Raw genomic sequence first — 16,887 nt, 5'->3', positions numbered from 1 at the left:
CGATTTTCCTGAATTTCTATATTGTCGAACTAAATGTAGAACACCTACACAAAACTAGACTTCCTCATTTATGACAATATCAACTTTCACATAAGAATTAGGATTTGACTCGAGCGTTTCAACACCATAATCTTTGAGACGTACAAACTGTTCTTCATATACGCTCTCAATCAACATCAATGTTTTGTTAACACATTAACATGGAGATATTGTGTGTTCTTCCACCTTTCACTAACCAACTCTTCTATTTTATAGGCAAACACCTTCAAAGTCTACCGACAACAACGGTTCTAAATCTGACCTCATTCTATCAATATGCATATTTTTAAATTGCTCGAAAATGATCCAAACATTGTCTTTGAAGAGATGTCAAGTTTATGACAAAAAATGCGTCTTGCTTCTAAGAGATTTATTTTTCACTGAACGTAAAGGTTGTGTTGTTACAAAACGACCCATGGTTTAGAATTGTGCAAACATAGGACTGTTAGAAACCTAAAATGGTCCCTGATTAGGTTTTAAACCAAGTTGCGTCCTCTAACTTTTCCCAAAACAGATGAAACAAAAGTAACTATCATTCTATCAACATTTTTTATATTCTAGTTAGAATAGTCTCATCTATAGTTGCATAATGATTAATGAGACATGTATTTTTGAAATAAGAGGCCTGCATAAGGAGCTTCTCACTGTCGAATCTCTGAAATACCATTACCAGTAATGTCGTTAGTTTGCCGGTGGAGTTGTTTCTGATCACTGGAGTAACGTGATCGATGGATGTGCGTGGTGGTTACACCATGCCGCGAATCGGTGGTTCCTAAGTGAACCCAAGAATGTAATCACACATTCACAGCCATGTTGTTTCTCTTAATCATGTTATATATCGACATCAACGCAGTTTGACTTCTTATAGTTTTAAAAGATTTGCTAGTTAGTTGAGAATCACATTTGTTACTTGAAAACCCATTTCAGAAAAGAGAGAGAAAGAGAGTTATATTTGTTAATTAGTACTACGTTGATATAAAGTTTGACTACTTTATCTAATTGGACAATGAATAAAAAGCAAATGTGACGTTTTACTGCGTGTAAGCATCATTACACGGTGTATACTTTTACGGAATATCACACCGTCGAAGTTGAAATATATAAACTCCACGTGGCTGTCCTTGAAAGGAATATTCCAGCTCCGGTCAGCTGGCTTCCATCACAGGTTATCTACCGTTATCGCTGAGCCACACCTGAGATGCGCAAAGAGAGTCATATGCGTACGTCATTGACCTTTTATTCTATTGATCTATTCTTTCCTTTACAAGATAGGAAACTACAACACAACTTTAAAGCCTTTAAATATAGATTAGATCATGATCTATTATTGATCTATGCGACAACTTTAAAGCAGAATTATTCTAAATTGATTAAATCAATTTTATAAATTAACTGAATGTTGTTAATTAGTGTTAAATGTTAAGAGATATTCTAAATAAATAATATTTATTATGCGGCTTAATATAAATAACAAATCATTATATTTATATTGCTATAATTGTTAAAAAATCATTATAATTTTTCTATGCAATTTTTCTTTCTAATCATTTGTTTCATATTATAAGAAATTTAAATTTGTTATTTATAATTAGTGTCAAACATTTATCTTCAGATAATATAAATTCTATTATCATAACTATTTTTGTTATTATATTTATTGTACAATATAGTTAATTTCAATATTCTATATAATAACATATGTATAAAATATTTTTTATTTAATTTTAATTCTTTCAACTCTTTTTGTTATGTATTTTTGATAAAATATATGCAATTTGTTTGATTAACTGTATGATAAAGTATATTTTTATAAAATTTATTTGATTTCAATTTGTTACATTTTATTTATATATATTTTTAGTTTAACATGCAAGTTTATTTAAATTTAAATGAATCCCATTTTTTTTATAAAATATAAATAAAATAATCCATTAGTTTATTTGATTTGATATTGATTGAAACTATTTTGTATTATCTGAACCTACAAAAATAAATTATAATTATTTGTTGTTTTTACAAAAATCATTTGAATATGTTAGTCAGTTATTTGATCTATTAAATAATTTTAAAGAATTTTTTTTAAAAAGATATCTGGAAGATTAGACCTAATATTTTATAAAAAAATTCAAAATTCTATGTAATATAATATTTTATTTTATAGATTTTGTAATTTTTAAGATACATGACTTTAAATTTTTTTTAAATAATTTAAACGAGTTGTTCGGATCCAAACTGAACCTAAAAAAATTCAAACATAATCCGAACTAAAATTTATAAATACCCGAATGAAACTGATATTTTTAAACCCAAAAACTAAAACCCAAAAACCCACTCCAACATTTGTGTTTATATTTCAATAAATTACTGACTTCATTTCATAATATCCCCTATATATTAAAGGAAAAACATTACAACATATTTTTGTAGCCACATGTCATCACCACAATCATTCTTAAAATCCTTAGAAAAATAGTTGGTCCATATAAATATATAATAAGCTTTTTATTAAACTAACCATAAATTAATCATATATGTTCTTCATTGTTTCCTTAAATAAAAATCACATAATTACTTAATGTGACTAAAGTATATATGGCAATTAATAATTTTGAATAATAAAGATTTGATATAAATCAGTATATTCTCTATCATTTTTAATTCATTTTAAAATAAATTAAACAACCACATTAACTATATAATAAAAATTTAGATTATTTCGTACACGTTATATTTTAAATTTTAAAAAACTAATATAAATGACTAAAGTTGTTAAAAATCTCACACTGAAATTTTTGTGATCTATGGTTTAAAATTTATGTTATAACAAGATATAAATGATTACAAAATTACATAAGTATGAAGTCTCATTTAATAAATATTATATATATGCATATTAATATTTTTTAAAAATAAATTATATACCATATAAAATACAAAAATATTTTAATATCGAAAATTGCTTTGAAATTTTTTGATAAAAATTTTAAACAATTATTGACAACTTAATATTTAGATTTTAAACTTTGCATTGAATGTTTTTAAAATTATAAATTACTAAAACTAATAAACATCCCATAAATTTTTTATTGTTATCATTGATTTAAAATTTTTGTTATAAAAAAATATAAACGATCAAAAATAATATGAGTATATAATATTTTTTAATAGATGTCAATATTAAAAATATACTATATATCTATGTTAATATCATTTAAACTTAATTTTATAACATATAAAATAGAAAAAAGTGTTTTTCGGGATAAATAAAATTTATTTAAGTATTTGTATCAATTTAATTATATACATAATAGTTACTAAATTTTTAATTATTCAATATATATTTATTATTTCCTAATATGTAAAAAAATATAATACTTAAAAATAATTTATATATAATATTCATTCCGCGCAAAGCGCGGATCTTAACCTAGTAAACTTATAAAGCTATAATTCATTAAATAAGTATTTATTTGATTATCAGTCCTTATATTTAATCATTTTTATGAAAATTATGCTTTTATACATAAGCCTTTAAATAAGTAAATTAATTAGTTGTAAAACAGGAAAAATCAAAAGTGTTGGTGCTAATTAAAAAGAGAAAAAGACTAGAATAGCACTAAATCAAGTTTTTGTTCCCAAAGTAGCACTCAAGGCTCAAAGTCACAAAAATATGTTTTATTAAAGAGGTAAATATACATTTATACCCCTTGGGTTAATTAATCCAAAGCTTAGGGTTTAGAGTTAAAGGGTGGGGTTTTGGAATTAGGGTTTAAAAGTTTATAAAAAATAAATACTAAATTAAAAATAAAAATTTTTAAAACAGTTTCAAAAAGTATTTTTAAATTATAAAAAAAAATTTGAAAAAAAAAAAAATTTCAAAAAAAATTTTATAAAAATTTCGAATCTGAAAACATATAGGGGGTGATTGGTAGTTGCTGTAGGTGCTGTCCACAGCCCTATTTATTTCCACAGCACCAAATTTAGAGCAATCAAGCTTTAGATTTTTTTTTGAAACCACAGCTCTTAAAATATCCTACAGCTGTACAAGTGCTCTGCAGAGCCAAATATCCAAAGCAATTTTTTAGTGCTTCAATAAAATTCCACAGCAATAAAATCTAAAGCTACAGCAAAAAGTCTACAGATTTTTTTCTACAGCAAAATATTTAAAACTACAGCCATTACCAATCGGACTAATAATCTGAAACTATAAATTTTTTTTTTTTTCATTTTTTTTATTTATTTTTATTTATTTTTGTTTTTTTATTTAATTTTAAACCAAAAGTATTAGAGATATTTTACCCATTAATGAATGTCATTTTTGTGATTTTGTCTTTTTAGTGTTATTTTTGAGATATAAACTTCAAAATGTGCTATTATTGACAATTGACCAATTAAAAACCTCAAACATATAATCATTCGGACTAATAGGCTTCCGCAGAAAGCCGACGAAAAGGCAGAGAAAAGACGCACACCGAAGAAAAACACAAAGACTTCATCATCATCTCCTCCTTCTTTCGCCTCAGCAAGAAGCTAATCTGATTCAGCCATGGTAAGCTCGATTCGAGTTCCACTTCGTCTCGCGTTTTTGATTATTCAAATCTCGGTTCTCGCCTAAAGTTTAATTAGATTAGATCTGGAGATAGATTCACTTGTTGGTTGAGATCTCTGATGTTCTGGGGTTTGTATGCTCTGAGTGACTGATCTAGGCTAGCAATCGGACGATAAACTCTACTATTCCAGCGTGACAGTTTCGATTAAACCAATTGATTTTGAAATCATGCGCGTTGCCAGCGATGATGATTCATCGAGTGTTTGATTGTTCATTTCTGATTTGTTTTACTAGAGATTTTTAGTCGAAAGCTGTTTCAAGGAGATGGGTGGAGAGTCTACTAGTGTCTATGTGTTTGTGTGTTTGAAGAGAGTTGTAGATTAATGTTTATTTGTTTTGTTGGTAACAACAGGCTAATGCGGCGTCAGGAATGGCAGTCCACGATGACTGCAAGCTCAAGTTTCTTGAATTGAAGGCCAAGAGGACATACCGTTTCATCGTCTACAAGATTGAGGAGCAGCAGAAGCAAGTGGTCGTTGAGAAACTCGGCGAGCCTGGTCAATCCCATGATGACTTTGCAGCTAGTCTTCCTGCTGATGAATGCCGATACGCCATTTTCGATTTTGACTTCGTCACTGCTGAGAATTGCCAGAAGAGCAAGATCTTCTTCGTTGCATGGTAACTAACTTACATACATACCCTCTCTGCTAAAACCGATTTATAACGTGCTTCAGTTCCTTGAAATCTATTGTTGTTGTTTTGGCCAAGGTCTCCGGACACGGCTAGAGTGAGAAGCAAGATGATCTACGCGAGCTCTAAGGACAGGTTCAAGAGAGAGCTAGACGGGATTCAAGTAGAGCTTCAAGCAACCGACCCAACCGAGATGGATCTCGACGTTTTCAAAAGCCGAGCCAATTGAGGAACCGGTTGAATCGAACTTCTTTCATCTACTATTGCCGAGTGATATGCTTTTACTTAAGGTTTGCTGTGACGGCACCAACCAAAAAACAGCTTCATTTTTATCTGTCGTTATTTTATTTTGGTCCTTACAGTGTTGTTGTCTTAAAACTCAAGAGATCTGACTCGTGCCCTTTTACCTTAAACCCTCTATCAAAAAATGAATCCTATCAGCACATTTTGTCTTAAGCATGTTTGTGAGACTAGTGGTGAATATACAAAACCTAGTTAGAACGTAAGGATTTTGATCACTAGCAGCATCTTTTGAGGTTTTTGATGCAACAAAATGAGAATAAAACCAAGTTAGAATCTTAGAACATATATGCAAGCTTTAATATTCTTTTCAGCAAAAAATACAATTTTTTGAATCATATACTAATGTTGACTAAAACAAAATAATAAGCTGACCATAAAGTTATATCTCATATTAGATGTTGACTAAAAACAAAACTAATAAGCTGACCATGTACAAAAGTTGCAAGTTCATATTATATGTTTGACCAAACACACAAAAAAAAAAAAAAACTGACCATATAGTAATAGTTGCATAAATAGAAGAATATATAAAGTAGGTTGAATGAATTTCTCTACATTAATAATTATTCAGGATTATATATAGCTTCCAAATAACGCCGAACAAAAAGGAAAAAGAAAAGACTCATATTCGAAAAAAGATCTTCGTCGTCTTCTCTGCGTCTCCTTTCAGCAGTCTTTGACATCGTCTTGATTCAGCCATGGTTAATCTCCGATCTTTCTTCTTATTCTCATATCGTTTGTTTACGATCTTTAGCTCACTAGATCTAGAACATGTATTTGTTTTCTCCGATTAGATCTCTTAGATTCTCTGTGTGTGCGCGTGATCTACGCTACTGATCTAGCCTAGGAAATTAAAAAAAATCTACGAACAATTCACAAACACTGTAGTTCGTCGCTAGTTAGAATCGAATCATGGATGAATCTAGTGTGTTCGTGCGTGTTTCAGGTTGAGTTTATGTGCCTGTTTCTGCGGTTTTAACAGTTATAAAAACGTATAGATATATGGTATATCTAGAGATTTTTGTTACTGTTAACTGCGGTGCGGGGCGGGGCGGTAAGCTGGTTACCATTCGTAGCCTTTGGTTTTTAGCATTGTTGTGTCATGTGTGGATACGTTTACAAGCATAGCTTTGATGGATCTGGAAATGTGGGAGAAGAGTTTGTGAATCTTATTGTTTTTTTGTTTGTTGTGTTTTGATGATTTTATTAGGCTAACGCGGCGTCGGGAATGGCAGTCCATGATGACTGCAAGCTAAGGTTCCTGGAACTGAAAGCGAAGAGGACGCACCGTTTCATTGTCTACAAGATCGAGGAGAAGCAGAAGCAAGTGATTGTTGAGAAAGTTGGTGAGCCTATTCAAACCTACGAGGACTTTGCTGCTAGCCTCCCTGCTGAAGAGTGCCGATACGCCATTTATGATTTCGACTTTGTCACCGCGGAGAATTGCCAGAAGAGCAAGATTTTCTTCATTGCATGGTAAACAAATACTGAAGATTCTCATCTCTCTGTTCTTATTATTTGCATGTATTTATTGTTTTTGAATGTTGTGGTCTGCCGAAAGGTGTCCTGACGTAGCGAAGGTGAGAAGCAAGATGATCTACGCGAGCTCCAAGGACAGGTTCAAGCGTGAGCTTGATGGAATTCAAGTGGAGCTTCAAGCGACTGATCCAACTGAGATGGATCTTGATGTTTTCAAAAGCCGGGTTAATTAAAAAACAAATATTATCTCTCTCTCTTTGAATAAGCTTCTTTGGCTCTTACAGTTTCCTGTGACTGTTATAAAAACATAACGCTCTTTTATTCTATCCTTATCTGGTCTGTCTTCTGCGTCGTTGTTACCGAACAGTGTTTTCATCTTATATTGAAAGTTATATCCCAACGTTTGTGCTGTTTGTTTGCATCCTTTGTATAAAGATGATTCCTTTTGAGCGTCCTTTGTTAGATGGTGGATGAAAAAATGGTAAGAGAATACTGATTGAGATGTGATGGAATGTTTCAACTTATACAACTAGAATCATTCAAAATAGTTGTCTCAACATCTCATTCCTGCAGGTATGAAGCAATGGAGCTTTATTTATCACACCATAGAAAGTATCATTCGTATGTGTTATCAACAAACCAAAAAAGAAAAAAAAGTTGAGAACCGGACGTGTCGGGTTCAAGTCTGGGTTGAGAAGGTTACGTCTCGATCTCACTAATTCTAAATGGGCCTTAGGCTGGATTCAATATAACAAATGGGCCGATGTAGAAAGGCGGGAGGAGGCGGGAAAGGAAAATTTTCAGGAGGAGCTAAAAATGCGCCAAACTCGACACGTGAACATTCCCCGCCACCAAGTGGTATCACGTGTGAGAGCTTTCCTTATTTTTAAGACTCCTTTTAAACCGTAGATCTCTTTCTATTTAAAAAAAGAAGATCCAATGGTTGACACACCGATCCGCGTCAAACTATTTCATCCAATCACATCAATCCGTACGATCAATATAAAAAGAATCTATCAAGTCATTGTAGACAGACATCAAGCAAAAAACCAAAACCGATCTCAGATTCGTAACTTCCAATCATCAATGGCGCCCAAGGCAGAGAAGAAGCCCGCGGAGGAGAAATCGAAAGCCGAGAAGGCTCCGGCGGAGAAGAAACCAAAGGCCGGGAAGAAGCTACCGAAGGAGGCCGGAGCAGGCGCAGGCGGAGACAAGAAGAAGAAGATGAAGAAGAAGAGCGTGGAGACGTACAAGATCTACATCTTCAAGGTCCTGAAGCAGGTTCACCCGGACATCGGAATCTCGAGCAAGGCCATGGGGATCATGAACAGCTTCATCAACGATATCTTCGAGAAGCTCGCTGGTGAGGCCTCGAAGCTCGCGAGGTACAACAAGAAGCCCACCATCACTTCTAGGGAGATTCAGACCGCGGTTAGGCTTGTGCTTCCCGGAGAGTTGGCGAAACATGCTGTATCGGAAGGGACCAAGGCTGTCACGAAGTTCACCAGTTCCTAGACTATGGGGTTGAATTAGAGTTCCTTTCTTGTTTTTTTTCAGTATTGCAAATTTGCAATTTCACGGTTTGTATGTAGTGCCTATTGCTTTTGTTAAATCAGTTTTCATGTCCTTGTTTGTCTCTAATGTTGCTGTCTGCTTTTGTGGCATTCGATCCTCCCTCCATATATAGTTGATATTTATTTGTTTGTTTAAGATGCTCTTTTTTTCTTTTCAAGATTAGATCCATTTACAAACGTTGATTGTGTGTGTTAGGTTAGTGTTTAACCTGTTTGAGTTTAGGTTTGTGTTTGAGAACTTAATAGATGTTTTTATTAAAGTTGTAGGGTCTTACTCATCACAAATCTGCAATCTCCATGCCTAACTTACCATCGTTTTGTCTTATGGAACTATGGAAGTGGAGTTTTAAAATGTCAATGGGACGATGTCCGTATTATAGCTTAAAATGTCAATGGGACGATAGTGTTACACTCGCCTACACACCATCTCCACCCACCCCAACCAAAGCTCCGCTCAGCTCAGCTACAAATAGAAATCAAGTTAAGACAAATTTAATCAACTGGCTAGGATAGATACAACTGGCTATTATCATATGATCAGAATACTAGAAAACCAATGTATGATTCTCATTACTATGATTTCTATTTGTCTGCATTTACAAATAACTTGGGTTATATATACTATATAGTATATGCAGTGGTACCGTAGGTGTCTTTGGGATGATATAACATTTTGTATTTTAAATAGAGTTTATGTGCTTGTTTCAAGTTTATTAATGCTTTTGCGACTGCCTTTGAATATGTATATCATGTATATTTCACATTTTGTTGTTGACAATTTGTAACCATAACTAAGTACATTTCAAACAGAGATATATCAACCATGGATATACAAAGAATATTAAAACTTACTAGATTTTGACCCGCGCTTCAAAGCGCGGGTATTGTATCCTTTTATATAATATTATATGAAAATATTTATGTTTGGGTTGTATTTATAGGAGGTTATATTTCTTAATGTGTAATTTTAAATCGAGCACACAATTGAGAAAATTGTCTAAGTTTTTGACATAATGATAATATATCAATCTACTTTAATAGTATATATGATTTCTTATTTATTAACTTCAAAGTCAAGGTAAACTATAATTTTTATTCCTTTCGGATTTTAAATTATACATAAATTATTTTGAATACATTATAATATTTATATTAAGGTAAAGTTTAACTTGGGAATATAGTATGATCAATATTATTTTGAGGTCCCAAGTTGGACCGGTTTAAAATATGACACAAATCGATAAAATAATAAGATAATAATTTTTTTTTGAAAAATGTAACGTAAATATATCATCCAATTCAAATTATAAATTAATAATTATACTTATATACATTTTATATAACTATAAATAAACCATTATATTGTTTGTTTTATATTCATAATGAAATTATCTTTATTGTATATTATCTTTAATGAATTTAAAAAAATGTTATAGTTTTTTTAAGAAAAATTAATGTTTATATTATTAATACATTATAATGTTGACTTAATTATAATTTAATTATTTTTATTTGCACATAATTGTGGTTTGTTTTTTAAATGGGCCAGAAAGTGGCTTGACTATATTTAAGCTCATAAAATTATCAAGATGGGCTGTTATTTAGATATTTATGTAAATTATCAAGATGGGCTGTTATTTAGATATTTATGTTAAGCAAATTCTGTTACATAAGGAATTCAATAAAATCGGCCCAAGCCCACACAAATTCTATAGCTTTTACATGATAGAGACCAGATATTTTTGCCATTTTCAGACAGCTTTTCGTTTTCCAAAAAAAAAAAAACAAACTCTCTAATAGCGATTGAACCAACAAACGATATGTGTCTTCCACGAATCGACTCAGTCTCATCTCCAAGGTTACCCATTGTTAACCTATTTTCTTCATCCTTGACAGAGAGTTGACTCAAATCAATTCTTACAGAAAGCTTCTTTTTTTTTTTGCATGTCTCTCCGATGGCTTAAATATAATCGAAGTTCAAATCGTGGTGAGCTGATTCAACAGACAAAAAACTCCAAAGGTTTGTCTTCATGTTCGTAAATCCACCATTAATAACAGGTTTACTTAAGAATTTTTAATTAAAACATATTTACCAAAAGCCCATTAGATGAACCGATTTACATTTTTTTTTTCAGGTTTCATTCGACAGAAGAAATAAAAGAACATTTTTTTCTTAACTGCTGGTTCCTCTTGGTTAAACAGAAGAAGATGGAATCTCCGAAAGTATAACTCCATCCGATCCATAAAAGGTAATTCCAATGTTACTTTTTTTGTCTCTTCATCCATTTCTTTTAAATATAATTTGTATTTTCAGATCTAACTTTTTTTTTAAATCTGTTTTGCAAGTTGGGTTTGATGATTTTCTTTCTTATTCCGATGAGATGGGAACTTGTTGCGATGACAGTAAAATGGAACTTTAAAGTGTAAGCCGTACAAACATAAAGGTATACAAATAAATAGTCCCATTTGTTAAAATTGTAGATTCTTATACCATAAGAAATTAAATAAATATTTATAAAATATATTATACTTTCATTAAAAGGAATATTCACATATTCTCTAAAACTTAAATATTTACATATTCACCTGTAATTTCTTCTGATTTTTCAAAAAAATATATTACTTTTATTTTTATTGTGAGGTTTGCAACGGGAGTTCACAAACATCTCTACAAATGAAAAAGTTTGTATCATTAAACATTGATAGATATATAAACTATCACAGATTCACAGGTGCGTATTGAATGAAAGAATATATACTGTTACTGTCAATTATTAGTATATTGAAATATAATGTATTTTGTCTTTTATAAGATTAAAAAATAATTTGATTTAAAACACATACATTTTCAGGAACTACAAACAATCAGTACGAAGATAAGTATTTTACTGAATACATCCATACATGTTTTAATTTGATCCATTCATTGTTTCATTTGGTCAAAATTTTAGGAATTTAAACTATGACGACTTAACAGAATTTCCATGTTATTGTTTTTATTACCTTTTTGTCTCCAAATATGATTTCCAAACTCTCACCAAGCCCAGCATTGGATGGTTTCCAGGTGTGGTGACTTTGGCTTCGACCAACCCGTCTTCCATGGCCTAATCTCATCAAGGTAAACCATCTTTTACTTGGAAGACATATTATGAGAAACGTTTTGAGAAATTGTGTGTTGCTTTGAGGTTAAAAGACAGTATATATAGGAAAAATAAAGGTCGTGGATTTAGGTTTTCCTAGTCAATACAGTTAGAGAATATATGCAGTTAGTTTAGTAAATTAATGGGAAATTAGATTTTTGGGTATATTATAATAGATATTTTCGTTACCAAAATTCATGGTTTCTTGTTTTGATTTTCTCTTATTGATATGTTGAAGATATGCAAGTACAATGATTGGCCGGATATTTATGATTTAGTTATTCTTATTGTTTTGTATATATATTTTTCCAAATGAATTTACTTGCCGATTTTTTTGCTTTTGGTTATGTATATATCTTATTTTTTAATAATTGCATTTGAAACAGATTTGCAAATACAATAATTTGGCCAGTATGTTTCAAAGTGGTTTAATCCCGTATTTTTCTCAAAATATGGGTATTTTGTATAGAAAAAGTTTATTCCATAGATGGTACTTTTAAACCCAATTGTTAGTTTTTCTACTTAATATTAATAAATAAATTCATGAAATAAATATAAAAAATGGGGTTTAGGGGTTCTTCTGTATCTCAATCTATACATCTAAAAATGCAACCATACAAATATATAAACATGAGTATTTCAACCATTCATAACGCCGACCATACATATATTGTTTAATGGTGAAGCTTGCACCAAATTGAATTCTGGTAGTAAAATAAACATGTAATCGTTGATGGTACTTGATGTTCTGAATTTAAATGTACAATTTGTTACTGCCATATATTGTTTAAGCAATGGAAAAGAGCGTTATAGCAGTTCAAGATGGTTTTAAACCTTATGTATGGTGTTGAAGCAAACACAGAATCGAATTCTGTTAATGAAATAAACATGTCATCGTTCATGTAACTTGATATCTGGATTTAATTGTACAATTTTTTACGTGAATATATTGTTTAAGCAATGGAAAGATTGAAAAGTATAATTGTTTATGTGAATACATTTTTTAATACATCTACGATGGCAGAAAGAGATTAAAAGTAAGATTACACATGGTAAATTAAATAAAGGCGTTGAAAAAGACTCGAAAAAATAGGATGGTTAAATAAAAGGAAATTTAAAAAATAAAATAATTTAATTGAAATCATAGTTTAAAAATAATTCAGTGGCATGAAATTGTAAATACTTCAAAACTTGAAGGTGGTCTCAAAAAAGGCCCTTCAGTTTTAATAGTATTGACTAGTCATAAATATTTTCCCATTTTCTTCTCTGCAAAGTAATACCCTCAAGAAAATTGAATCAGAGATAACTCAAACAGATAGAATAGAATATAGAAATAAAGCATATATCTTTTTCTTGTTGAATGAGAGAACCATATTTTTGTTTGTGGTTTCTGAAAGAAAGCATATTTTCAGGTTTTCAGAAATAATCTTAACCTCAATCATAGTCAATCTTATACTTGTCTCTACAAAAAAGCAATCTTATTCGTATTCTTTTATAGGAGAGGTGATCATAGGCCATTACCGTATTTCGAAGGCAGAACGTGATTCTTTGTTTATCTGCAAAGATAAGGGTTCTTAAAAAATTCTTCTCGATGTTAACACTTATTATAAGTCAACAAATACACATAAAATGAGGTCTTCCGGTTCCTATTTTTTCACCTCATCTACCAACCCTCTTTAATTCGCATACATATTGATTCACACATGGATACAACGACAACAATATATAAACCACACATTCACGAGCATCCCCTTTCCTATTCAGCTCGGTTTACTATTGATGGATCATATTCACATAGATGCAGTGGCTGCCAGACAACTGACAATATGTACGGTGTTTATTTCTGCAATAAATTTGGCTGTTCGATTTGGTTACATAAAGAATGTACGGAAGCTCCATTGGAGATCAACCATCCTTCCCACCCCCAGCATCCTCTCATGCTCAACAATTATGATGACTCGTCAGATCAATGTGTTTTGTGTAGGGGACATCTACCGCCTCTGCGTTATACTTGCTTTACATGTAAAATCACGGTGGATATAGCTTGTGGGATGAAACCATGGCCACAAGTTATCGAACATCCCTTGTGTCATAGCCATCCACTTATCGTCAAAGGAAACGAGGTGTCAGCTTCCTGTGGGGTATGTAAGGAGTCTAATTATGGACTGTTCTATTTATGTATTGAATGCAATGTATATTTCCACGTGGAATGCGTCCGTTTCTCACAAGAGGTAAATCATCCTTGTCATTCGAATCATCCTCTCAAGTTAATCGCTTTTGATGCACTTACTGATGATGCCGAGAAGACTTGTATTTTATGTGCAAACTACCCAAGAAATGTATGTTATCATTGTTTCATTTGTGATTTTACCTCTTGCCTTCGTTGCACCAGAAGACCACCTCCCCTTGTTGTTGAGGATATGAAAACCCACCAACATCAACTTCTTCGCATATCTAAGAGAATCTCATATGCTTGTGATGTTTGTGGGCTGAAACGCGACACACAATACTATCATGGATCTTATATATGTCACCAGTGTGATTTTATTGTCCATGGAATGTGTATTGGCTTGCCCCGTGTCATCAGCATCAATCGTCATGATCACCGCATTTCTTTCACTTATCATATTGGTCCTGATTATTCAAAATGTGGAGTTTGTCACCGAAGTATAAGCCAACACCATGGGGCTTATTCTTGCTTTGTTTGCCCAAACTATGCAGTTCATTCCAGATGTGCAATAGAGCGTGATGTATGGGATGGTGTAGAGTTAGAAGGGATTCCATATGTTATAGAAGATGTGACACCATACAAGGTGGTGAGTGATGGCTTGATCAGTCATGTTAGTCATGTCGAACACCCTTTAAAGTTACACAAGGGCAATATCCTTTATGAGTGGATAAGATGTGAAGCATGTAGAGATCCGGTTGGATTTGACTCCGTCTTTGTTTGTGAGAAATGTTGCTTCCTTCTTCATCAAAAATGTGCTAATCTTCCCATGAAGAAAAAATTTATCGTGGACACTGAGTTATACAAGTTGGAAGTTGACAAACTTAGAGTTGCAAGCTATTGCTCGGAGTGTGCAACATTATCTGATGGGTTCAAGTATTCAAGTCATGATGAAAATAGGAAAGTAGACGTTCGGTGTTTTTCCCTTTCTGAGCCATTTGTCCATGCTGGCCATTCACATCTACTATATTTTAGAAAGGCATATTACAGGAGGTCCATATGTGATGCATGCATGAAAATGAGTAATTCTCGTTTTACGCTCGACTGTGAAGATTGCCGGTTCAATTTGTGTTTTTTTTGTGCTACTTTGCCTTTAAGGACATGGCATAGGACGGATGAGCATCCTCTCATTTTATGTTGTGACAAAAAAGCGGGTGGTCAAAGCTGGTGTGACATTTGTGAAAGACAATTAAATCCAATGTTATGGTTTTATACATGTTCTAGCTGCGAAGTCGCCATACATGCTGAATGTGTAATAGGAGATATCTCACGTATTAATCCAGGAAGCACCATTGAATTTGGGGGGCCTGAACTTGGGTGGAGGAATAAAATCTTTGAAGTTGTTCCTAACAATCAAAGCACTCGGCCATTATGCACTAAATGCCGTTCTCGATGCAAGTTCTCTATCTTCTTAAAGGAGAAGAATAAAGCCAGTAGGTACTTCTGTTCAAGTAATTGTGTGTATTTTTATTTTAATTAGACATTTATTGATGAGTGCTTTTTTCATGATTGTATTGTTTTATTCGTGTTTCTATAACTAATGTCACGGACGTATTTCTATAAACCTGAAATGTAATAAGAGTGAATTTCTTTTCTATTAAGGTGATGATTGTTTGTTTGATTTCTAGATTTTTGGTTTTGGTTTTTGGTTTCTAGATTTTAGATTTTGGTTTTTGGTTTTTGATTTTGCAGTAGATTTTAGTTTTTGAAAAAACATGAATGGTGATTTTAGATTTTGATTTCTAGTTTTTAGTTTTTGGTTTTTGTTTTTAAAATAATAAAAATAAAATATTATTAATAGTTAAATATTTATTATGGAAATAAAAAATATAAAATATTGTTACCAAAACACAGAAGCTTATTAAAAAACAAAAGCAGCAAACACAAAATAATATAATTCTATGTTTAAATATAAACTTAAAATATTAATTTTATGTCTAAACATACATTTATATGTATATATACTTTATATTAGAAACTTGTACATATAATATATGCAGAGATCCGTACATATAAAAATAATGCGCAGACCAAATTTCTTACTAAAATTTTCCATAACTATAATATTTGTTTTTGTAAAAACGATAACTATAACACACACACACACATATATATTCATTGACGGTTAACTACAAAAAAATATTATGCGTAGAATTTAACTATATACGCATTATTTTTATATAAAGTTTTAGAATTAAATAATTATTGATAAATAATATTTACAAATTTAAATTACAAAGTTAACAAAAATTAACAAATATTTCTAAAATTAGGGAAAAATATAAGTCTACGAATATGATATAGTATGCAATAATAATAATTATATTTCAATAAAATTTATTGTACAAAATATCAATTAAAACATTAATAAATGAATTTAACTTAATACAATTTTAATGGATTTAAGTAGTGAAGATAAAACTTTAATTATTTTGGGCAGTTTTACGTTTCTTGTGTGCTTTATATAGTGATAACTGTAAGTCTTATATACTACATTATTTATCAAAATTTAATAATATGTTTTAAATAAGAAAATAATTTTTGGTTTTTGCTCGTAGCAAATTGTAAAGAGAAACCAAGAACAAATGGATTTTAGTTTTTAGGTAAAAAGAAGTAAAAAGGGTCAAAAATTAATTTCCCTAAAAAGTAGGAAATCTATTTTACCTAAATCATGATTGGGTAGAAAATAGATATTGGAAAATCAAAAACCAAAACTACTTTAAAAACTCAAAACAAAACAATCAACCTCTAAAACACTTGTCGGTTGTTATACACTATATATACCTACATACACCTGTGCAAGAAACTATACATAATCAAACTCGTTTTTGTTATAGTGTATGACATTGGGAAAGCCAAGAATTTTTTTGAGGGGTCACTTATATT

At 31.3% G+C, this 16,887-nt stretch overlaps 4 protein-coding genes across 7 annotated transcripts; all 4 read left to right on the top strand.

The window, feature by feature from the left end:
- The first annotated feature begins 4,411 nt into the window (after positions 1–4,411).
- On the top strand, positions 4,412–5,734 carry LOC106385681 (actin-depolymerizing factor 3). Its single transcript, XM_048750147.1, has 3 exons — positions 4,412–4,588; positions 5,001–5,266; positions 5,357–5,734. Exons 1-3 carry the CDS (start codon positions 4,586–4,588, stop codon positions 5,505–5,507), a joined length of 420 nt encoding a protein of 139 aa, XP_048606104.1. The 5' UTR covers positions 4,412–4,585; the 3' UTR covers positions 5,508–5,734.
- A 325-nt stretch (positions 5,735–6,059) lies between these two features.
- LOC106385634 (actin-depolymerizing factor 4) lies at positions 6,060–7,460 on the top strand. Its single transcript, XM_013825543.3, has 3 exons — positions 6,060–6,282; positions 6,792–7,057; positions 7,143–7,460. Exons 1-3 carry the CDS (start codon positions 6,280–6,282, stop codon positions 7,291–7,293), a joined length of 420 nt encoding a protein of 139 aa, XP_013680997.1. The 5' UTR covers positions 6,060–6,279; the 3' UTR covers positions 7,294–7,460.
- A 616-nt stretch (positions 7,461–8,076) lies between these two features.
- LOC106385623 (histone H2B.7-like) lies at positions 8,077–8,770 on the top strand. Its single transcript, XM_013825535.3, has one exon. It carries the CDS (start codon positions 8,147–8,149, stop codon positions 8,573–8,575), a length of 429 nt encoding a protein of 142 aa, XP_013680989.2. The 5' UTR covers positions 8,077–8,146; the 3' UTR covers positions 8,576–8,770.
- A 2,212-nt stretch (positions 8,771–10,982) lies between these two features.
- LOC106385454 lies at positions 10,983–15,610 on the top strand. 4 transcript variants are annotated; one of them, XM_048750132.1, is made up of 3 exons: positions 10,983–11,078; positions 11,699–11,752; positions 12,567–15,610. In XM_048750132.1, exon 3 carries the CDS (start codon positions 13,478–13,480, stop codon positions 15,479–15,481), a length of 2,004 nt encoding a protein of 667 aa, XP_048606089.1. In that variant the 5' UTR covers positions 10,983–11,078; positions 11,699–11,752; positions 12,567–13,477; the 3' UTR covers positions 15,482–15,610. The 4 variants fall into 4 exon arrangements, with proteins under 4 accessions (XP_048606089.1, XP_048606093.1, XP_048606100.1 ...); XM_048750136.1 differs by having other exon boundaries at positions 10,991–11,078; positions 12,013–15,610; XM_048750143.1 differs by lacking the exon at positions 10,983–11,078 and adding an exon at positions 11,290–11,366.
- The last annotated feature ends 1,277 nt before the right edge of the window (positions 15,611–16,887 follow it).

This window comes from Brassica napus, chromosome A2 (genome assembly GCF_020379485.1).
Source record: "Brassica napus cultivar Da-Ae chromosome A2, Da-Ae, whole genome shotgun sequence".
Taxonomy (NCBI): domain Eukaryota; kingdom Viridiplantae; phylum Streptophyta; class Magnoliopsida; order Brassicales; family Brassicaceae; genus Brassica; species Brassica napus.
Note: the sequence above shows the minus strand (reverse complement) of the source record. Positions and strands in the feature narration are given on the sequence as shown.